This window comes from Diabrotica virgifera, chromosome 7 (assembly GCF_917563875.1).
Source record: "Diabrotica virgifera virgifera chromosome 7, PGI_DIABVI_V3a".
Lineage (NCBI taxonomy): Eukaryota > Metazoa > Arthropoda > Insecta > Coleoptera > Chrysomelidae > Diabrotica > Diabrotica virgifera.
The window spans coordinates 52,771,698-52,796,016 of record NC_065449.1 but is presented as its reverse complement, the minus strand read 5'-3'; the positions used below and the strand labels follow the sequence as shown (position 1 = coordinate 52,796,016).

The 24,319-nt window shown below is 32.3% G+C and overlaps 1 protein-coding gene across 2 annotated transcripts in view; it reads right to left on the bottom strand.

The window, feature by feature from the left end:
• The window catches only part of LOC114334432 (transcription factor collier), a 511,411-nt gene that overhangs the window by 455,269 nt on the left and 31,823 nt on the right, over positions 1–24,319 (bottom strand). For both annotated transcript variants that reach the window (XM_050656378.1, XM_050656379.1), the window contains exon 3: positions 14,883–15,036. In XM_050656378.1, the coding sequence (XP_050512335.1) occupies positions 14,883–15,036 (154 nt within the window). The remainder of the gene's footprint in view (positions 1–14,882; positions 15,037–24,319) is intronic.

The window sequence follows — 24,319 nt, the reverse complement described above, 5'->3', positions numbered from 1 at the left end:
TTACTTGATGATTAGTGTCACGAATTGAAACTTCTGCATAATCTTTATGAAGCAACGTGTTATGTTTGTGAGTCTTACAAACAGGACATGGACCAAATTTACAATTTCTCTTATCATGACCACTTAATAAACAATTTTCGCATAATTTAAGTTTTCTAACTTCCCGAAACCTCTCTTCGACTGATAACGCTTTAAAGGTGGGACATTTATAAATTGAATGTTCCTTTCTACAAAAATTACATCGGTTTTTAACCGCAAAGTGCACTAGATTGTTAGATCTGTTATGATACTTATTTGAACTTGAAGACTGTGATTTAGCCGTTTGAGATTCATCCAAACTTTGTAGTATGTCCGTCTTATTTTTTTAAAAATTGATAAAATGTTCTAAAGTAGGCAAATCGTTTGCAACCTTAGTTTCTTTCCATTCGCGTATAGTATTTTTCTGGAACTTGTTGATTAAGATATGTATCATAAATGAATCATATAACTTTTCTTTTGGTACGTATATACCTTCCAAGGAAGTTAAATGTTTGGATATCTCGTCTAACATATTTCGAAAACTAGCATAATTATAATTATCTTTTTGCATCATGGTTAAATTTAGTAATGATTTAAAGTGGCTGTCTATTAAAAACTGTTTTTTATCGAACCTATCGCATAATAAATCCCAGGCTTTCTGAAATGGTTGATCTACGCTCTCTAAACCTTCAATACAACTGGCTGCGTACCCTTGCAAAGAAGCCTTCAAGAAATGAAACTTCTGCCCATCACTAAGGGATGCATTATTCGCAATGGTCGCATTGAAGCTATTTTTGAAACTAACCCAAAATTGAAACTCCCCAGAGAACGTTTGCAATTTTATTCTCGGTAATAGGACATTTTGCAGGGGATCACTCACTGCTTTAAATTCACTAGATTGACCTAATTGACCGTATTGTACGTTATTACTGTTTACCGCTACCGGTCTTAAAATGGTTTTTAAATATGCTTGTGCCGCATAAAATCGATTTTCAAACTCCTCTCTTTCTGAATAGTGCTCCGGTAATTGACCCTCAGAACATTTCTTTTCTATCTCTGTTTGAACTATATCAAAATCATTTAATAAGTTTATATGATTATCATATCTAAATTGAACATCTTGAATATCAAAGTCACCCTTGTCTTTTGTTTTAGTAATGAATTTCTCTAGCAAAGTTAACTTTTGTTTATTTGTTCCACGAAGTCTAACTAAATCTTTTAAATCGTCTACTACTACTACTTCATTTGAGGTCGCCATCTTAGTAAATAAAATTGATAAACTCGACAAATGGGTACTTATAATTTAACTATGGATTATTATTGAAATTAAATATGAAAACACATATATAATTGTACACAAATATCGCAAACAGAAGGTAATATCATTTAACTAGATTGATATTGATAGAATTGCATAAAATCGTTTATAATTATTGTCAAATAAACCAACGAATTATAAAATGATCGGTTAAGAATGAAATATATAAAAATGGAAGGATCTGACCTTTATTTGCAGTGGTCCTGATGAATAGCTGTCGCTTGTCGCGTACCTTGCTGTACGTACTTCTCTTTCGCTGAATTGGGCCACTGGAAATGACACTAGAACTTGGAACTATTAACTTGGTTAGCGTCTACTAGTTTTTGGCGCTAATATTGCCTCATGCCGGCTAATAGATAATAAATTCGGCTCTTTTGACCAAAATGTTTGGAATTTACTCGTTTCCTGTCGCTGATAATCGAAATAAACACTAGTGGACTGTATGATACTTGTAATTAATTGAAAGAGGTACAAATTACATAAAATACACTTCTTGGTTCGCGTATTCGTCTGTAGTCTGTTTTCTTGTCTTGTCTACACTCTACAACATTCGTTCCCGAATTCTAGTTTTTAGGTGTCACTGAGGCGCGCGCGGTGTTGCCACCGTTGCCATTTTTTATAAAGGTTAAAAGTCCTAACAATGCCTACTAGGAAGAGACCCTAAAAAAGCTCTAGAGGGTGAAACAGCTGGAATAAAGGTACATGGAGTTCCTATTAACAACGTTAGATATGTGGAAGACACTGTCATCTTAGCCAAAAATATTGAAGATCTTCAGAGATTGGTGACCAGAACAGCAGAGTATGGACGAGAATACGGTCAACAATGAACGTCAAGAAGACAAAATTTATGAATATATCGAAAACTCAAAAAAAAATAACTAGAATCTTCTCATAAACGAAACCAATTACGAAAAAATAGACCAATAAGCATATATTGGAACACTGATCAACTCCAGCAATGATTACTTCCACGAAATCAAAATCAGAATAGAAAAGGTTAGAGCAAATTTTAACAACGTGAAACAAGAGCTCTGGAGTAGAGATGTGAAATTGGAGCTAAGAGTTAGGATGGTTAGGTGCTATACGTTTTCTCGACATTGTTTTATGGAATGGAAGCTTGGACTTTACACGCCGCATCAATGAAAAACTGGAATCATTCGAGTTATGGGTGTACAGCAGAATTTTAAAAATATCGTGGACAGAACACGTCACAAACAAAGAGGTTCTGATAAAGATGAATAAAGAAATGGAAATATTAAATTCATTCAAATCAAGAAAATTGGAATATCTGGAACACATTACACGTGCAGGTAGATACAACTTGTTCTAACTGATTATGCAGGGAAGGGTTCAAGGAAAAAGAAGCGTGGGGAGGCGTAAAATATCATGACTGCGCAACCTGAGAGAATGGTAAGGATGTACATCAAATCAACTTTTCAGAGCCGCCGTCTTTAAAGTCCGAGTAGCTATGATGATTGTCGACCTCCGTCGCGGAGATGGGACTTGAAGAAGAAGATTTAAGAAAACAGTTTATCAAATTGCTAAAGACGATATAAAAATATAAATTAATTTTCAGAAATAATAACGATACACAACCCAATGAACAAATTGTGATGACTTTGCTTAGGCTTTCGACTTTTCAAGGAATGGCTGCTCATTTTTTGTGGGAGTTTGGATTGGGGGTATTGCGTAGATGTTATATGGTGCTGTGGTGGACTTATTGGTAGAGGCAAGGATGGAAATGTAGCTGACTTACATTTTATTTTTCGATGGAAGAGGTCTATTTCTGCTGCAGCTAAGTTCTAAGGATTTATTGTTGAGAGTTCTGATGAATACTTGCCTTTAGCAATGGCGTGTTGCTTTTAGGATCTCCTTTGTTCTGATGTTCTAGCTTTAGATAGTCTCTGAAACATACTTTATACTAATATACTTGATATTCAAACCAATTTTGTAGAAGTTGGTGCATATGCCTTTTGTTTTGACTAATAAACTTTATAATTTATTTCTTAGTTTATTCTGATTTAGAAACCTAGATCTTCTCTAACCTCATGTTTCCAGATTTAAAACACTGAGCTTTTAAACCCTCTAAGTGAATAATTCACTTACCCCAGATACTCAAGGTATTACAGGATTAAGCTATGAGTGAGAGGGCCCTTTTCGTGATATTGAGCTCTAGTTGATCAGGCCGTCTGGAATATCTTTTGCGGATCTTCTGGCGCATCTGGCTGTTGAGAACTCCAAGTACTCTATAGAGACCAAAACATAGTACGATGCATCAAGGCAAATAATATAAGATGGATAGACCTTACTGAGAGCTAATGATGAAACACTACTAAATAAAACCTTATGATAAAGTCCCGATGGCAGAACATCAATAATTGTTCGCCCGACAAAGAATGGAAAGATGCAGTAACTAGGGATTTACATAAGATGGGGGTGCAACAATAGGAGATTTTTGCTCAAGATTGGCAAGAGTGGAGGAAAATAGTAAACGCAACCAAGACTCACTTAGAGTTGTAGAGCCCAGAAAGAAGAGGAAAAAGTTAAAACAGTAAATTATCTACATTAGCTACAATACAGCATCTTATTAGAACACAACAGAAATTTTGACAGTTACAGCTTACGCATTGATTTATTGATTCAATTTATCCTTTAGAAAACTTAAATACAATCTCAATAGAGCAAATTTTTATAAAAATATAAGTATTCTAATAATAAATTTCCCTTTCTAATTGAACAACGTCCCCAATCGAGAGCTCTTAAGTACTAGTACATTTTTGCGATGTTAACATTTAAATTTTAATATTTTAACTTCTAATATTTGTTTTGTATTATTGAACAAGTTCAGTCAGAATTACAGTAGGCATATATTATGCATGGATTACGTGTATTTGCATTTCTTGTTTGACTTTCTCATACTGATTTATGTAATTAGCATGCATGTTCTTCCAATTACAGTTATTGAATTTTTCGTCTACCGGTAGCAGAGATTTGAAAATTAGTAAAAATGCTTTTGTTGAATCAAGTCGCTGCTTTTATTATTAATTATTAAATTTTTCATTTACTGTCTTTAGGTTTTTTATTGTCCGTAGCCTGGAAAATTGGATTATTATCAGTCATATTAATTTAATGAGACAGAGCAGAAACTCAAGCGGCTATACAAATAGAGCTAACACACACACAGGGGATTATAGCAACATTGTATGAGACGAAATACTAGAATACAAAAGGAGAACAACAAAAAAATGATTCGGTTACAATTGTCTGAAATCGGTAGATAGATAACCATGACTAGAGAGGCATGCTTCGAAATCCCTCGCAAAACAACAGAAAAAGGTATTAACAGACTAGAATAGAGACAAGAAAACTAATTAGAATAAAAAGTAGGAGTACCAGGAACAAATAATCAGAGATATAGAAAAACATCGGAAGAACAACCAAGTAAGATAATTCATTAAACAATGAGTTTCAAAGATCAATGCCGGGCAACAAAAACTTCGATCAACCAACAACAGAAAACTTTCGACAAAAAGACAACGAAGATCTTATTACTGATGACACGAAATCTTAAAAACCTGGAAGCAATACTTCTATTACTTAACTATTAAACGACAAATTCAGCAGGCATACATCAAACATAGAAGTGCATACAACTGAAACATAAGATTAACACCTGACATACGAAAAAGTAACCCGGGCAATTAAAAAACTTAAAAATAATAAGGCATCAGGCAGCAAGAAACAGAGAGTTAATGTAAAATGTGATCGCTAACATCTATTAGTGGATTTGCATCTGAAGGAGAAGATCAGGTAGCAATAGTATAAATGGTATCATACAGTATGGTGCAAATGAAAGGAATAAATTGATTATTTCGTAAAACGACGACTATAAGGAAAAATTCCGAAACAAGTCGAGTTTTATTTTTAAATTACGATATTTTGGCATATATGTCATACTAGTGACGTCATCCATCTGGGCGTGATGACGTACTCGATGATTTTTTTGAACGAGAATAGGGGTCCTGTGCTAGCTCATTTGAAGGTAATTCAATTCTCTATTCAGCAATATAAACATTTACATTATTATTTATACGGGGTGTCCAAAAATTTCTTTTAATTAAATTATTTGACAAAAAAAAGAATTCATATAATTTACTTAATTCAAAATACATTTTATTGCTGTCAGAAATCAGACAAAAATGTTTTTATCACAAATAAACATTGCTTTTCGCTTAAATTAAACGTTCGAACTTCCAAGAGGCAGGTGGCTGGCGAGAGCTGGCTCGAACATTGAATTTAATCGAAAAGCAATGTTTATTTCTGAAATAAAAATTTTTTCTGTTTTCTGACAACAGTAAAATGTATTTTGAGTTAAATAAATTACAGACATTCTTCTTTTTTTGTAAAATAATTTAATTAAAAAAACTTTTTTGACACCATGTGCAAATAATTATGTAAATGTTTATATATTACTGAATAGAGAATTGAATAACCTTTCAAATGAGCTAACAGACGATCCCTACTCTCATTTAAAAAATAATCGATTACGTCATCACGCCCAGATGGATGACGTCACTAGTATGAATTATATACCAAAATATCATAATTTAAAAATAAAAATCGACATGTTAAGGGGTTTTCCCTTAAAGTCGCCGGTTTACGAATTTATTTCTTTCATTTGCACCATGCTGTATACCCGCAGGATGCTTAAAATACGGAGAAGAAGCGCATTTGGCGAAAATAAACAGTGCCAGACTAAATGAGGATTTAAGCGCATTAGTGGATTTAAGTAGTTACCTTAGAACAACAATAACTGAAGTCATTAACGGATCACAAGAAATAAACAATAAGATACAACCCGGAAACAAATACCATTTAAAACTAAATAAAATCAAAACAACTAACAAGACCTACAAATATTTGTTTTCAATCCTGACTCCCCGGAGGGAGTGTAATGGTCAACGTGATGTCGTGTATTGTCCGTCTCCAAAGATCTCTGTCTCTGGTCATTTCTTTTAACTCATGCACTGTCTTTGGCATATTCCTGTAATTTCAATCTTCCACCTTTCCCTGTATAATGAGTCTTTCCATGTTTCTGTGTTTGCTGTATAACATGTCCAAAGTATTTTCATTGTTGGAGATGGACTCTACTGGAGAGTCGTTGGCTAACTTTTAGCTCAAGTAAAATTGAATTATTTGTCCAAGGAATTCGCAACATTCGTCTACAACAGAACATTTCAGTGGCGTCTATCTTTTTCCTGTCCGATTGTTTCAGGATCCAAGATTCACATCCAAACAACTAACAAGACATACAAAGATCTCTTTTTTCAATTCTGACTCCCCGGAGGGAGTGTAATGGTCGACGTGATGTCGTGTATCGTCCGTCTCCAATGATCTTTGTCTCTGACCATTTCTTTTAACTCATGCATAGGTCTTTTGTATATTCTTGTAATTTCCATCTTTTTGGGGATCTTCCTCGTGATCTTTGGCCTTCCACCTTTTCCTGTATAATGAGCATTTCAATGTTTCTGTGTTTGCTCTCATAACATGTCCAAAGTATTTTAATTGTTGGTGATGGACTCTACTGGAGAGTTGTTGGCTAACTTTTGGCTCTCGTAAAATTGAATTATTTTTCCTACGGTCAGTCCAAAGAATTCGTAACATTCGTCTCCAACATTTCAGTGGCGTCTATCTTTTTCCTTTCCGATTGTTTCAGGATCCAAAATCCACACCGTTGATCAACCTCATCTTTAACACTTTTGAAATTGGACGGTTCTTCCAGATTTTGGTCATTTGGGCTGTAGCAACTTCTGCTAGATCACATGACGATTAATCTTTTCCTGTAATAGCCCTGTGTTTGTGATCAATTATCCCAGATATAAGTATGAGCTCACAACCTCAAACCGGTAAATTATGGTTACGTGTGGATGATTGTTATGTAGCCTATCCACTATCACGATATTTGTGTTTGATATGTTTAATTTCAGACCAAATATTCGACTTTGGTTTTCGTATAAGATGAATCAGCTCTGCTTGACTATTTGCGAGAAGTGTGTTATCTGCGAAACGTAGGTTGTTTATTTTATGACCATTTATTGAGAAGCCCTTTTCCATCCTACAAGTGCTCTCCTCATACAAAGATAAAACTATATGAAATAATCATACGACCCGCAGTTTATGTATGGTTGCGAAACATAGACGCAAATGAAGACAAACTGTTTTTAATTGTTCCGAAGTGACTGTATCTTTTGTATTTCTAGTTCAATGTTGTTAATATGTAGTTTGAAAATAAAATTAACATGACAAATTTTCCAACAACTGCTTTTTTATTGTGTTTGACATAAGAGAGAGTTTGTCAGGGTGATAGAAATGGCCTTAGCGTAGTTACAAAGTTTTTAATATGTATAACAAATAAAACAAATAAAACAAATCTATGGTTCTAAACAAAAGCCGAGTCTGACTAAAAGAGGAATTCCTAGGAAAAGCTGGATATACCCCATTCCACGAATATACGACCCTCTTGGATTATCGGGACAACGAATATTTTACTGTGAAAAATATGAACAACGAAAGTAAATTGCAAATTATATTGTTGTTTATTGGAGTAATTATTAGAGCAAAATACTTTCGTACTTCTTATGTTGCACACTAAAATATTCGTTGTCGCGATAATCCAAAACAGTCGTATATTCGTGGAATAGACCATAGAAGGAATTCACAGGGAAATTAGAGAAAGAGGCCTGAACGAAGACATGTGTTACGATAGAACAATGGCGATTGGTAATCGGAAGACGTCGTAGAACCTTATGAACCGATTATATTATACAAGGTGTCCCAAAAGTAGTGGAACGGTCGAATATTTCGCGAACTAAACATCTGATAGAAAAACTGAAAAATACGTTTTCAATGATTTTCAAAAATCTATCGAATAACACCAAACACTAACCCCCACTATACTCCCTGAAGGTGGGGTGGGGGGTAAATCTTAAATGGAAACCCCAGTTTTTCTTGCAGATTTTAGTTTGTTACGTAAAAGTAAGCAACTTTTGTTCAAGACATTTTTTCGAACTGTGGATAGATGGCGCTATAATTGGGAAAAACGATGTATCCAGATACCATAGGTAAATTATAGAAACGGTCTAATATCTCACGAAATACACTTCCAAATAAGAAACTAAAAAACAGGTTTTTAATCTTTTTCGAAAACCTTTTGAATAACACCAAACGTGACCCTCCAACCCACCCCCTGGGGGTGGGGTGGGGAATAACTTTAAAATCTTAAACAGCAACCCCCACTTTTTATTACAGATTCGGATCCGTCACGAAAAATTAAGCAACATTTATTCCAAACATTTTTTAGAATTGTTAATAGATGGCGCTTTAATTGGAAAAATACGATTTATTAGCGCCATCTATCAGAAATTTTAAAAAATGTTTCGAATAAGTGTTACTTAATTTTTTATGGCAAAACCGAATCTGCAATAAAAAGTGGGGGTTGCTATTTAAGATTTTAAAGTTACCCCCTACCCCACCTCCAGGGGGTGGGTTGGAGGGTCATGTTTAGTGTTATTCGATAGGTTCTCGAAAAAGATTAAAAATCTGTTTTTTGGTTTCTCATTTGGAAGTGTATTTCGTGAGATATTACACCGTTTCTATAATTTATCTATGGTATCAGGATAAATCGTTTTTCCCAATTATAGCGCCATCTATCCACAGTTCGAAAAAATTTCTTGAATAAAAGTTGCCTACATTTACGTAACGAATCCAAATTTGCAAGAAAAACTGGGGGTTTCCATTTGAGATTTTAAAGTTACCCCCACCCTACCTCCAGGGGGTGTAGTGGGGATTGGTATTTGGTGTCATTGAATAGATTTTTAAAAATTATTGAATAAATATTTTTCAGTTTTTTGATCCGATGCTTAGTTCGCGAAATATTCGACCGTTCCACTACTTTTGGGACACCCTATATATTAACCACAAGGGAAGAGCGGCTATGTGTTTGGGAACATAATCCTAAGGAAGATCTTTGGGCCTGTGCCTGATTGGACCGCAGGATAATAAAGGATAAAAACTATATCAAAAAGCTCGAAGAACTACATATACAGTCCTCTCTCTCTATAACGATATGCAAGGAACGGGGAATTTTCATCTTTATAAGGAGAGATTGTTATACAGGGAGAGAGAAAGGAAGAGAGAGAGAGAGAAAATCGTTATTGTAATAGTAATCATACTGTACTAAATAACTTGTGTTAATTTTCTCTATTGCTCGAGTTATCGCTAACTTTTCTTCAACCGAGAGTACTCTACGGTTTTTCGAAAACATCTTGACTGTTCACAGACTGAGATACAACCGAAACTGGAACTTATAAGTAGAAGTCGTCAATAGAGGGCAACATCTGTGTGAAAACAGTTAAGGCACACCGCCCGAACGATATAAGCGTTTTACAACTTTCTGCATATCGGATTGAAATTTGAACCACCAAATTTTTGCTAAATTGGAGCCACAAAATGAATCACTTACTAATCACTAATCACTTTTTATCAAGTTACACCTACGCAAGAGCTTTGTAAGTTATTCCCTGTGTTTCAATTAAGTGTTATCTTTAATTGGTAAAATTCACACGGTTTAGTTATCTAGTTATTGCCAAACGCAAGTGGTTATCAGTTGTTTCTTGAAAAGTAAGGTCATCTACTATTGAAAAGTTATCGTTATAAAGAGAGAACGATATCGGTATAGAGAAAGAATTAATACATTTTCCTTATGACGAACCAAACAATGTTTAGTATTTTGATCGTTATAGAGGAATTATCGTTATTTAGGAAATCGTTATAAAGAGGACTACTGTATATCAAGACGCTAACATAATAAAAGCTATAGAGTCTAGAAGTCTCCAATGGATATTGCAAGGCTCAAAAGATAGTTTTTATGACTAAAATGTCTTAAAAAAATCAAAAAAGAACAAATCGTAATTTACGGACACTCTAAAAAATAGACTTCATAACCAAACAAATAATGCAATAACACAGCCGAAGACAAATAGCGATATGACATGCGAGATTAATCATTCGTAATATGCAGTGTGTTTATACACGTTGCTCTTTACTATGCGCCTGTAACTAATTTCTGTAATTACCATGAAAGTTGGAGAACATTTTGTTGCTGATTACTTTACTTAGTGTCGCATTCTCCGTGTTTGTTAGTATAAGGGCTGAAAAATCGGTTTTCGTGTATTGAGAAAAATGTTTATTCATTCTGCCGAAAATAAACCGGTGACATGTTTCCTCTTTAAATAAAAAACGTTGCAAGGGTTACTATACTTTCTTAAAAAAACTCAAAAAAAAAAATTAATGCAATCCTTAATAGTGCAATTTGTTTATTATGCGCAGATAATTTACCAATTATTTTACATTGTATATGCATATATGCTACTTGTTTCTTGTTTTGTTTTTCATTCCATCATTCTGATTTTCTTTGGCTTTACTCCTACGCGTGGTCGGCTTACCTAATTAGATTTCTTTATAAGTTTATATCTTGGATCATACCACTATCAATCCCCTTTATCGGTGTATTCTCCCTGTGTCTACCACCAGATCTTCTTTGGTCTTCCTCTCCAAGTTTTTACTTTGAACATACTCGAACCATCAATGCTTTTGATTCATCAATTGTTGTCACCCCTAAACTGCATATTATTAGTTCTATCCCTTTTTTCACTCCATTCAATCATCTAAGAATTATTCTTCTTCTGAAGGTGCCGTACATTTCTGTGTAGGCGCCCAATTGATATTACTGATGAGATACACGAGCTTCTCTACTCTCTTCAGTACGACATCTTCACCTTTTATAGCGTCATTCTGTACCTATATAATTTTCTTTGCTAACTATCATAAATATACTCGTATATAGTTTTGTTAACGATAAGTTTTAATCCATACTGATTACAGGTATGGTTTATTTTGTTAATTAGATTTTGAAGATATTCTCCACAATTAGCCAGCAGTAAGGTATCGACGGCATATCTAATACTGTTCACGGTTACATTATTCACAATGATGCCTTCTGTTGTCTCCATTAATAATTCCTTAATATTTCCTATTAATACTGTTTAAAGAGTAAAGAGGATAGCATACAGTTTTGTCTCACTCTTCTTTTTATATTTCTTTTATCTGACAGTTTTTGTTTAAACTTTTATTCTTGCCACTTGATGCCAATATAGATTTGTAATTTTTTGTAAATCATTATCAGACCTTGTCGGACCTTGTCAAAAAATACAATATTCAAAACTCGTTTGTTTTTTCATTGCTAATCAAGCGTGCGCGACACTATTTTCCACCGACAGTATGGTGCAAATGAAAGGAATAAATTCGTTATTTCGTAAACCGGCGACTTTAAGGAAAAATCCTGAAACAGGTCGATTTTTATTTTTAAGTTATCATATTATGGCATATATGATATACTAGTGGCGTCATCCATCTGGGCATGATGACGTAATCAATGATTTTTTTAAATGAGAATAGGGGTCGTATGCTAGCTCATTTGAAAGGTTTTTCAATTCTCTATTCAGTAATATAAACATTTACATAATGATTTATACAGGGTGTACTTCTACTTATATTGTTGTCAAATAATTTAATTTAATAAAATTTTTTTGGACACCCTGTATAATTAATTATGTAAAAGTTTATATTACTGAATAGAGAATTGAAGAACCTTGTAAATGAGCTACCACACGACACACGACCCCTATTCTTATTTAAAAAAATCATCGATTACGTCATCACGCCCAGACGGATGACGTCACTAGTATACCATATATGCCACAATATCATAACTCAAAAATAAAAATCGACCTGTTTCGGGTTTTTTCCTTAAAGTCGCCGGTTTATGAATTATCGAATTTATTCCTTTCATTTGCACCATACTGTATACACACGCAACGCTGAAACACGCAAAAACAAAGGAGTTTTGAATACTGTATTGCAAAAAACTCTTCGGGATCTCATCAGTCGATGTTTAAAGAATATCTATCTACCTTGGCTACATTCAAATTTTAAGTTTTTCACATAGTTTTTGAATGTTAAAAATGGCCGATTTCGCAATTTTTCAATTTTTAATCGCTTATATGTCAAAAACTATTAACTTTAGAGAAAAGTCACTAAAGACATTTTTTGTTTGGAATGATCCAAAAAACCTAAAAAAACTTTGTTCCATGCAAAAAAAATAATTTTAGGAAAAAAACAAAAAAAAACGTTTAAAAATTTTTTGACCCACTTTTGGTCCTGGCAACATGCAAATTTGTTAAAAGGGGTGCTTTTTGAGTAATATTGTGCAAAAAATCCGAACCGGAATATTTTTCCTAGCGGATGCGCAGTGGCTTTCTAAAATAGTAAGGTTTTGATTTATTTTATATGAATATAATTACAAAATACTACAGAAATATGTCTTTTTTCTCACTTGTTGTACAATATACTATTTTAAAAAGGATTTCTTAATCCTTATCTTAAGGATATTGTGTCTAGGAAACATAATATCCTTGAACTTTTGTTGCTGCAAAAGTTCTTATTAGTTCCTAATTTTAACTTTGATACCTTAATCATGTATAATAGACACGTTTAACACTGTACGTTTGCTGTAAATTTTAAAGAACCGCTTGGATTAACATAAAATTTGTCATACGCATAGCTAACATGTTAACAAAGAAAAGTGATATTGTGCAGATGTGTGCTTTTGCCCTTGGGGTGAGTTTCGCCCCCTCTTGGGAGTAAAAAAATATGTGTCCGAAATAAGTCCGGAAATCGATAAACTGACTAATTCTAAGCAATTTTTCTTCTTAAGAGTTTTCTCAATAAGTCAATTCTTTTCAAGTTATTTGCGAGTGAACTTGTTCATTTTTTTCGCAAATAACTTAAAAAGTAAGTATTTTGTCGAAAAAATCATTTTTAGCAAAAATTTAGCCTGTAAAAAAGTGAAAAAATTGGTGTATATATTAGGTCTCTATACTTAGCAGAAGCAGAGTTATAGCTAATGAAAAATAGGTTCATGTTCGTCAAATTCCAAATCGAATATTTTAACTTGAAATAACCAAAAAATGAAGCACTTTTTGGGGAAAACTCATTACAACTTTTTTAAAGTGTTTAAAAAAATATTTCTTTTGTTTTACAAAAAAACATTTCTAGCATCAAAAATAAACAAGTTACGCTCAAAATAAAGTTGGTACCTTTTGTTTTGGCAAAAAATCGGGAAGATCAACCCCTAATTAGCAACTTAAATGATATTAATCATTATCGCTTCAGAAGTTACTTTACTTATGTTTTGTTTATATGATCTGTAATTTTCATCGATTCAAAGTGCTTATTTTTGAAAAAATTTGGTTTTGAAATAGAATTTTCAAAACTTTTAATTTTGGACAAAATGCATTTTTTCAAAATAACTTAAAAATTATTGGAGATACCAAAAATCTGAAACAATAAAAAAGTCGGCTTATTTTTTGAATATTTTTAATTTTTTTGTTTTACTGTCAGACAAAAATTGGTTAAGATTTGGTGTATCTAAATTTGAATACGCTTGTGATTAGTGAATCTGTCAAGCCCTTTTAACTACAGCCTTCTCAAAAATAAGGACCTAAAACCATTGAAACTTACAGATCATATTAAACAATGCATACAGGAGTAAAGAAACTTGTCAAGTGGTAACCATTACGTTCATTTGAGACGCTAATTAGGGGGTGATTTTCCCGATTTTTTACCAAAAGAAAAGGGACCAACTTTATTTTGAGCGTAACTTGGTTATTTTTGATGATAGAAATGTTTTTTGTAAAACAAAAGAAAGGTTTTTTTAAACACTTTAAAAAAGTACTAATGAGTTTTCCCCAAGAAGTGCTTCATTTTTGGTTATTTCAAATTAAAATATTCGATTTGGAATTTGACGAATATAAACCTATTTTTCATTAGCTATAACTCTGCTTCTGCTAAGTATAGAGACCTAATGTATACACCATATTTTTCACTTTTTTACAGGATATATTTTTTGAGAACATTTTTTTGATCAAATAGTTACTTTTTGAGTAATTTGCAAAAGCCGTCTAAAAACGTGGTTATTTTCACTCGCATATTATATGGTTCACTCGCAAATAACTCGAAAATATTGACTTGGTGAAAAAAGTTGCTTAGAATTAGTCAGTTTATCGATTTCTGGACTTATTTTGGACATATATTTTTTCACCCCCGAGATGGGGTGAAACTCACCCCCGGGGCAAAAGCACACATCAGACAATATCACTTTTTTTCTTTGACCTCTTAGTTATGTGTATGCAATATTTGTTGTATGTGGTTTTGCAATATTTTACCGTTAAAGAACGTACTAATTTGTAAATATAAAAATAATATTTAGTTTTACTAAAACCGCATGTATTTTGATTTAGCTCCCACGTCAAACGAATCGATATCTAGCCGCAAATAGGTGTACAGGTACCTGGTAGCTGGGGTTATAAATCGAGATATAGAAGAAGGAAAGAAAAGGGCTTGTAATGGAATAAAAATTGATACGAACCTGGTCCTTTTCGATGAAGCCGATGAAAGCCGTTCGCTCGATTTCCACCGGCTGACCGGCACGGTCGTAGAGAGCGATGACGAAGTGGAAAAAATTCGATTTCCGCAGATTGCTGGGCGGCTGTTTCTCAAAATGAGCCCGGCCTACTTGAGACCTGCGAACAAAAATAACATTTTGTATAATAAATCTATTTTTTGTATTCACCTTGAAAAAAAGACTAAGGAACGTTTAACATTTAGGTTTTCATATTATCCTAAAGCATTTTCTTTTGTCATTTTACTTTTGTGCTGTTGCAATAACTGTAAGTGTAAATTGGGAATTAATCCAGAATAAACACTACACTCAAAAAAATTTAGTTCGTAATATTGATTAACAGTGAATATTGAATAGTATTTCGTTGTAACAACAATTTAATTTTTTGTTTCAACGAACAAATATTTTTTGTTTCATAGAGTACAATAATCAACGGCACTCAATTTATTCAGTCGATAAATTAGTTTCGTATATTTAATAATATTATTAATTCTGACAGAAAAACACTGTCTTAATTTCGTAGATAATAAACTATTACCTTGGTTTATCATGACAACGTACAGATTTCATTAAAACAAGGTACAAATATTGTTAATATAGAGTAATATTTTATTATTCCATAGATGTAAACTGATTGTTATGACAACGAATGGATTAATCAGTCTGCTACTGCGTTTAATAACCACAAGCAATGCGTTCATGGTAACAATAAACGCAGCTGTTGAAACAATAAATGTTTTGCCAATGCTTCCCATTTGAAATGTAACGGCTTTTCCTTATCGTGATACCCCGAGCTTCTCTGTGTTACCATTGTTTAAAAAAGAATTCTTTGTTAAACAATGCTGTTACCTCTGTCGAAGTCCCGAATAATTTCATTTGGTTTCCAAGTGTAGTCCGTACTAGAAGGAAGTTTTCGTGTGTCTATTATCGTATTTATTTTTTTCGAATCCTGAGAAAACTAATTAATATTTTTGAAAAATCTAAATGCAGAATAAAATATTACAATATTATCGGGAGTCTGTAGTCCCTGAGAACTTCTATAATGATTATTTTGATAAGTCACAGGGGTGAAAAAGAGAAAATTTAGTATGATTTTTAATTTTAAATATACCATTTAAAATAAACTTTCTGTTTATTCTTAGTTTCATTTTTAGTAAGTTTTTCCGTTGGATGAATAATTTTTAAGGTGTTCGCATAAAACTGTCCGAAAGGGTGACATTTTTCAATGAAAATAACAAATTTTCAACCACGAATAAATCAAAAAGTATTGAGTTTTCAAAATAAAATTATAAAACCGTTTTTGCTTAGAATTAGGTTCTCTAGCCACTTCCGTAGTTATTTTGACCAAAAAAATTTCCCTGGTGGGAACCAGCTCCATGATAAAAGCGCACATCGGCATAGGGTAGACTTTGAATTAGGAGATAAGTAGATGCTATTCCCAAAATGTCTTAAAAAGCCATGGAGTAGGATAGAATTAGTTGCCAAATACCCTCAATAACTGCACTAAAACACCGTTTATAAAACTAAAAACAACAGATATCAACACAATATTTTATTTGCATCAATCATAGTACTTTATGCTATTTTTAAATATTGTTGCCTTCGTTGTCAAGGCTTCCATTTTATCGGAGAATAGTTTTTAAATGCCGGTGTTGTAGTCCTCTACTGCCAAACGCGTGAGATAGAATATCACTTCATCTTTATGCCCTTTATCGTTTCCAAACTTCTATCCACCCATGAATTCCTCCAGTATTGGGAACACATGATAAGCAGTAGGTGCTAGGTCTGGTCTGAAGGAACTTTCCATTGTAGAGGATGAAGTTCTTGCTGATTTTTTGCCGATCCATGGGGCCGAGCATTGTATTGAATCAGAAACACCATTGTCGAAAACAAGCCACGTCGTTTATTATGTATGAATTCTGAATATATTGTTTCATCCCTGCGTATAAACCATCTCTTAATAATCCGGTTAACTTGTCAAGATGTACTGTATTTAATGCCGTTTCATTATCAATTAAAGCAGCAAAGACAGATTTACATACTCTCGACATTTCTGCAGCAAAACATTCAGTGAAAAAAAGTGCTTCTCTAATTCCTAATCCATCTCTAAATCCAATATTAGCCCGATCAAAGAACAATCTGACGCCAAAAACAATAAAGGAAGGATGAAAATTTGGGAATAGGTAGTTAAAATTGTTTATTATTATATAAGAAAAAGTTTACAATTCTACACCCCCTCCATTTTTCAAAAATAGAGGGGAATACTCCCCTCTCGAAGGTGAAAAATATACATTCAAAATAAGTCTGGAATTTGATAAAATGACTGATTCTAAGCAATTTTTGTTCTATGTCTACTTTTGTTCTATAGTTTTTTCCCAAGTCAATACTTTTCGAGTTATTTGCAACTGAATATTATGTTCATTTTTAACAGAAAAAAACATGTTTTTGGACGGTTTTTCGTAGATAACTCAAAAATTAAGTAATTCAGCAAAAAAAATTTTCTTAGCAAAAATATAGCTAATAAAAAATGAAAAAAAAGGTGTATGCTTGAGGTCTGCAGACCCAGTAAAAGCAGAGTTGTAACTAATGAAAAGTAGGTTCTTCTTTATAAAATTCCAAATCGCATATTTCAATGTGAAATAACCCAAAAACGGAGCACTTTTCGGGGAAATTCATTTCAACTTTTTTAACGTGTTTAAAAAAAGGATTATTTTTGTTTTCTAAAAAAACTTGTAACATTAAAAGTAAGTGAGTTACGCTCAAAATATTGTTGGTCCCTTTTATTATTTGGTAAAAAAATCGCAAAAATCACCCCCTAATTAGCATCACAAATAAACTTTATCATTACCACTTCACAAGTTACTTTGCTGATATATTATTTATATGATCTGTAAGTTTCATCGGTTCAAAGTGCTTATTTTTGAAAAAGCTGTAGTGAAAATGGCTTGAACGAGTAACTAATCACGAGTTTAGGCAAATTTTGAACAGCCATAGCATAATTAATTTTAGTATAACAAAAAAACAAAAAAGGAAAAATATTTAGAAAAGCAAAATGTACATTTTATTACTCTTTGAGATTTTTGGTATGACTAATAATTTTTAAGTTAATTCCATGAACAATTCCATTTTTTTTAATAAAAAAAAATGTTTTATTTTAAACCCAATTTTTTTCAAAACTAAGCACTTTAAACCAATGAAACTTATAGGTAATATAAACAAGACATAAGTAAAGTAACTTGTGAAGCGGTTACGATTAATTTTATTTGGGAAGCTAATTAGGGAGTGATTTTCGCGATTTTTGTACCAAAAAATAAAAGGGACCAACAATATTTTGAGCGTAACTCACTTATTTTTAATGTTAGAATTTTTTTTTTAAACAAAAATAAACCTTTTTTTAAACACTTTAAAAAAGTTGTAATGCATTTTCCCCGAAAAGTGCTCTCTCCTTTGGTTATTTCACATTGAAATATGCGATTTGGAATTTGACGAAGAAGAACCTACTTTTCATTAGCTACAACTCTGCTTATGCTGCGTGTGCAGACTTCACGCATACACCATTTTTTTCAATTTTTTATAAGCTATATTTTTACTCAGAGATTTTTTACTATTTTTTTCGCTAGAGTACTTACTTTTTGAGTTATCTGCGAAGAACCGTCCATAAACATGTTTTTTTTGTTAAAGATGAACATATTCACTCGCAAATAACTCGAAAAGTATTGACTTGGTGAAAAAACTCTATGGAACAAAAGTTGCTTAGAATTAGTCATTTTATCCAATTCCGGGCCTATTTTGAACGTATATTTTTTCACTCACGAGAAAATATTTTTCAACCCGTATTTCCCAATTTTTGCAAAATGGAGAGGATGTAAACTTTTTCTTATATAATAACAGACAATTTCAACTACCTATTTCCAAATTTTCATCCTTCCTTTATTTTTTGGAGGTTTTCGTAAAATGTGGTGTTCCCTACTCGGGCTATATGTTTGAGCTTTCCGTTTGAATTAATCCTTTTATATGTTGAGCTTATAATAATATATACCTACCTTATCTTATAATAAACAGACTTTAGGACTTTATGATATCTATTTACTTAAGCACATAAAAAATATTAAGAAATTTAGTTTCCTTATGTCTCTTAAGTTGTCTTTTCTTTCTGTAGAATGTTTTACTTATTATAAAAAATATTTTATACCTTTAATAAATTGTTGAGTTAGGTGGTCCTATTACTTTCTTGGCTTTAACCATCTATCTTGTTTCCCAAGTGTTCTTTGAATATCTCATCTTGTACGTATTCCAAAATTATATTGAATTTCACGGAGGGATAAGATGCATTTACATTTCGTACGTTCAATGTTCTGTCTGAGTATCGAAATAGGGTGGCGAACACACAAACTCTCGATCGTATGTATACACGGATCTAGAGTAAACTCAGATATGGAGACTATATGCACCCAACGTCCCTTTTACAGAGTGTCCACTTCCAGAAATACTGTACAAAGTTGTAGCTTAAAATAAATTATTTTCCGTGTTAAACACGTGATGTCTATTGTTGCCCTTTATGTTTCCAAACAAATTATGCGAAAAATATAAAATTATGTAACAAGGTAAAAAATCAAATAATATGCATCTAAACAGGATATGTCGTCCTGTTAAGTTGTGCTCACTACGGAGAGCAATTGATTGTATCCTCGCTCCGACCCTTGCTCCCTGGTATTTATATTTGTTATATTCGTGAATTCTCTCTCGCATTTAAAATAATGTATTTATTTTACATAGCTATCGATAATATAGTTTCGATCGCTATGTAAAATAAATACGTTATTTTAAATGCGAGAATTCACGAATATAAATACCAGGGAGCAAGGTTCAGAGCGAGGATACAATCCATTGCTCTCCGTAGTGAGCAAACCCTTAGAGGTAAAACTCACTAAGTGCACTATTTTGAGATTTTGACATTTTCATCGATTTGAACTCAATACGGTACTGCCCAGCCCTGGAGAAGTCATTTGAGGTTCTAACTCTTCTAATTGCTGAGATAATTTATGCTACAATTCACTAAGTTCGTTATTGTTAATTTCAGTTTCAGGGTAAAATTCATTCAAACTTATTATTGCACTTAGTGAATTTTTCCTTACAATCTGGAATGCATTTTTTGAATTTTGTTTTCAGGGTAAAACTCATTAAAACTTATTATTGCACTTTGTGAATTTTTCCTTACAATCCGGAGTGCCGGATCGGTACTCAGTGATCTTTCAAAGAGTAAATTAGTAACTAGAAAAATGGATGTTGATATTTCAACAATAAGTTACTTCTGTTTCTATCGCGTGTGATTTTTTATACCTAGAGCGAACTGTTTTGTAGAAACTTATTTAAATGTTTATTAACAATTTATTCATTATCATTCATTACCATTACCAGATACTCAGCTTTAGTTCCGTTAGAGGTTAGATAATCTCTTTTAGGGTGAACATTTTGTAATATAATTCATTTTTTGTTACTTATTTTGAATTTAAAATCATAACTTTAGTCATGATAGTTTATGGAGACAAATTCGTTAACTTCTCAATATCCAATAATTGTGTTCATGAAAAAACTCATCAAGTACAAAGTGTAGTTAGTGAGTTTTACCTCTCCTAGGACGATATAGATATCTACATTATGAAATACTAAACGTAGCGTCACCTCAGAATAGTCAAAAATTTCAAACGCATACATCGCTAGGAATATAAATTTATTCTTAGTAGTCTTCTTCTTCGTGTGCATCATCCTTTAATGACATTGGCGATCATCAAGGTCCATTTTACTCTATCAATAGCGCATTTTTCACTCCACTGCTTTTCTCCCCGCTTCTCTTTTTCCTTCCAATCGCATCAACTCGTATTTTTCATTTCTTAGTATCTGACCTAAGTAGCTCATTTTTCTTTCCTTCATAGTGTTGAGTATTTCTTTTTCCTTTTCATCTTTCTTAAAATTTTCATGTTTGTTACGTGTTGTGTCAATGACATTTCAATATTCTTCGACAACACCACAGCTCAAAGCTGACAAGTATTTTTCAGTATATAACTCCACATAAAAGTACAGAGAATACGCATCAACTCAATAATCGTTCTAATTTCTATTCCCAGTTTTCCATTCGATAATAATCCTTTCATCTTATTGAAAGCGCTTCTGGCGATCTCAATACGTTTTATTTCAATGCTGATTTCCCATTATTCATTTAGCTCACATTACAAAGTAATTGTATATGAGTACTTTCTCTATAGCTTTTTCTTTAATGTAGATTTTTTCGACTTCCGAACCAAACCAAAATTTGCAGCACGTCTCTTCTGTTTGCAAGTAGTATTGTATCGTCTGTATATTTGAGATTATTCACTAGTATTCCGGTAATTGATATGGCTTCATTGAGGTCTTCTAGTACCTCTTTAAATACCCCGTATTAGCACATATTAAAAGTAGAAGGAACAGTAGGTTCACATCTTTGTCGTAATAGTATTGGATGGGAAAATAAAGTATTGCCCACCTGAGGAAATTTGCCTATATAAAAGAGGAAGAAGAAAGAGAAGAAGTAGAAAAAGAAGACTTGTGCTTTATTCCCTAAAAATTCCATTACATTGAGATATTGAAAGATATTCAGATTTTTAAACCTATTCATTTGGTTTTCAAAATAGATTGCTCAATAGTATATACAAGTTTAATGTCATAATATGAATAATTTAGGAATGTCAGATATGCGAATACCATTTTATGATCTATACTCCAGGCTGTGGGTGAAAAATAGGTTGATTTCAGGATATAATTCAGGAATTTTTGAAATCTATCAGGTGTTGTAAAGGACGATGCCAGGAATAACTACTACTAAAATGTGACCAAAAATATTGTGAGCTTTTTTGTTATTGCGATTTTCATTTGTTAAATTTACAATTTTTAAAGATTTTTAATTTTGCAGCTTAGGATATTGATTCTAGGGAAAAACTTTTTAATAAAAAGTTGTAGTAAATTAAAAAACCTACAATTTGAGCTATGGTAAGTTTAATTTCGTTTATTGGTTATTGCAACACAGGCTGCGAAAGGTCCAAAATGGCCGTTTTTTACAATTGCGTTATTTATTGTACAAATGATTTTTTTTATTTTTTAAAGTTTTAGAATGAAGATCTTTCAATTCCAAAAATAAAAAAAAAATTGTAAGGTCGGATTAACGAATTTGTTGCTTAGATATTATAAATTGTTTATCCCAAGAGGTCAAATGTCGAAGGCTATAACTTTTTGAAAAAAGAAATCGTAGAGAGTTGGTGAAACATCCAATCTCCTTCTAAAGAGTTATGTTTTCATATTCTGATGTAAATAAATGCGTAAAACATTTTTAAACTTCTAATTTTTGGGTTTGAAAATAAGGGGGCAAATTTCGTTATAAATATTTTGAGCTGAAGCGGCCCTGTATATCCTATGAGTTTTTAACTTACAGATTATTGTTGCTAAAAACGAAACGAAGATTTATAAAAATAAAAAATTTCTAGACCAACTGAAGCCGAGCTAAATGTTGGGCTTCAAAATAAGGGGGCAATTTTCGTTATAAACATTTAGAGCTGAAGCGGCCCTGTACATCCTATGAGTTTCTAACTTACAGATTGTTGTTGCTGAAGACGAAACGAAGATTTATAAAGAAATAAAAATTTTCTACAACCAACTGAAGCCGAGATAATTGTTTCTTTTTTCTTAAATCGTAGTGCCTTTATTTACAACAATTAAGAAATTATTTTACAGTCACTGACTAAAGAAAGACATATGTTATCTTAAATTAAAAATAATTATAAAATATAGTTACATTTAATTATTAAAAATTATTTTTAAAATCGGTGCTTTTGCGAGCGTCCGAATTTTACAAATCGCCTCGCTTCAAATCCGCGCGCTCGGAAAATTTTTACGTAACTTGTATAAACTTTTATATGTGAAGTCTCATTTCTGAAGAAATAATATTACAAAAATGATACATATATATGAAATATATAACTATATTTTTAATTTTTTCATTGTTATATAAATATAATAATAATAATGTTACTTCTTATTATACAATATAAAACTTTTTCTTCTTGTAGTGACTATCCGTTTTGGATGTTGGCGACCATCATGGCAATCTCTACTTGCACACTAAATCGGTACTGCTGCTCTAAAAAGATTTGTAGTTGTTGTGTTGAACGACGTACGTAAATTTTTTAGCAAGGTAATCCTTTGCCTTCCTGGTTCTCAGTTTCCAAAAATGGGGTTTGCCAAATTGCCATGATGGTTGCCAACATCCAAAACGGATAGTCACTACAAGAAGAAAAAGTTTTATATTGTATAATAAGAAGTAACATTATTATTATATTTATATAAAAATGCAAAAATTAAAAATATAGTTATATGTATCATTTTTGTAATATTATTTCTTCAGAAATGAGATTTCACATATAAAAGTTTATCAAGAAAAACAAATACAGTGGTAAATACACTGTATATTATAATGGTAATATTATGAAATGGTTTTCGGTGAAAATTTAATACAAGTTACGTAAAAATTTTCCGAGCGCGCGGATTTGAAGCGAGTCGGGCGATTTGCAAAATTCGGCCGCTCGCAAAAGCACCGAATTTAAAAAAAATTTGTAATAATTAAATGCAATTATAGTTTATAATAATTTTTATTTTAAGATAATATAAGTCTTTCTTTAGTCAATGACTGTAAAATAATTTCTTAACTGCTATAAATAAAGGCACTACGATTTAAGAAAAAATAAACAATTATCTCGGCTTCAGTTGGTTGTAAATTTTTTTATTTTTTTATAAATCTTCGTTTTGCCTTTAGCAACATTAATCTGTAAGTTAGAAACTCATAGAATGTACAGGGCCGCTTCAGCTCTAAATGTTTATAACGAAATTTGCCCCCTTATTTTCAAACCCAACATTTAGCTCGGCTTCAGCTGGCCGTAGAAATATTTTTTTTTTTTTTGTAAATCTTCGTTTCCTCTTCAGCAACAATAATCTGTAAGGTAAAAACTCATAGGATGTACTGGGCCGCTTCAGCTCTAAATGCTTATAATGAAATTTGCCCCCTTATTTTCAAACCCAAAAATTAGAGGTTTAAAAATATTTTACGCATTTATTTATATCAGAATATGAAAATATAACTCTTTAGAAGGAGATTGGATGTTACAACAACTCTCTACGATTTTTCTTCAAAAAGTTATAGCCTTCGACATTTGACCTCTTGGGATAAACAATTTATAATATCTAAGCAACAAATTCGTTAATCCCGCCTTGCAATTTTTTTTATATTTGGAATTGAAAGATCTTCATTTTAAAGCTTTAAAAAATAAAAAAAAAATTATTTGTACAATAAATAACGCAATTGTAAAAAACGGCTATTTTGG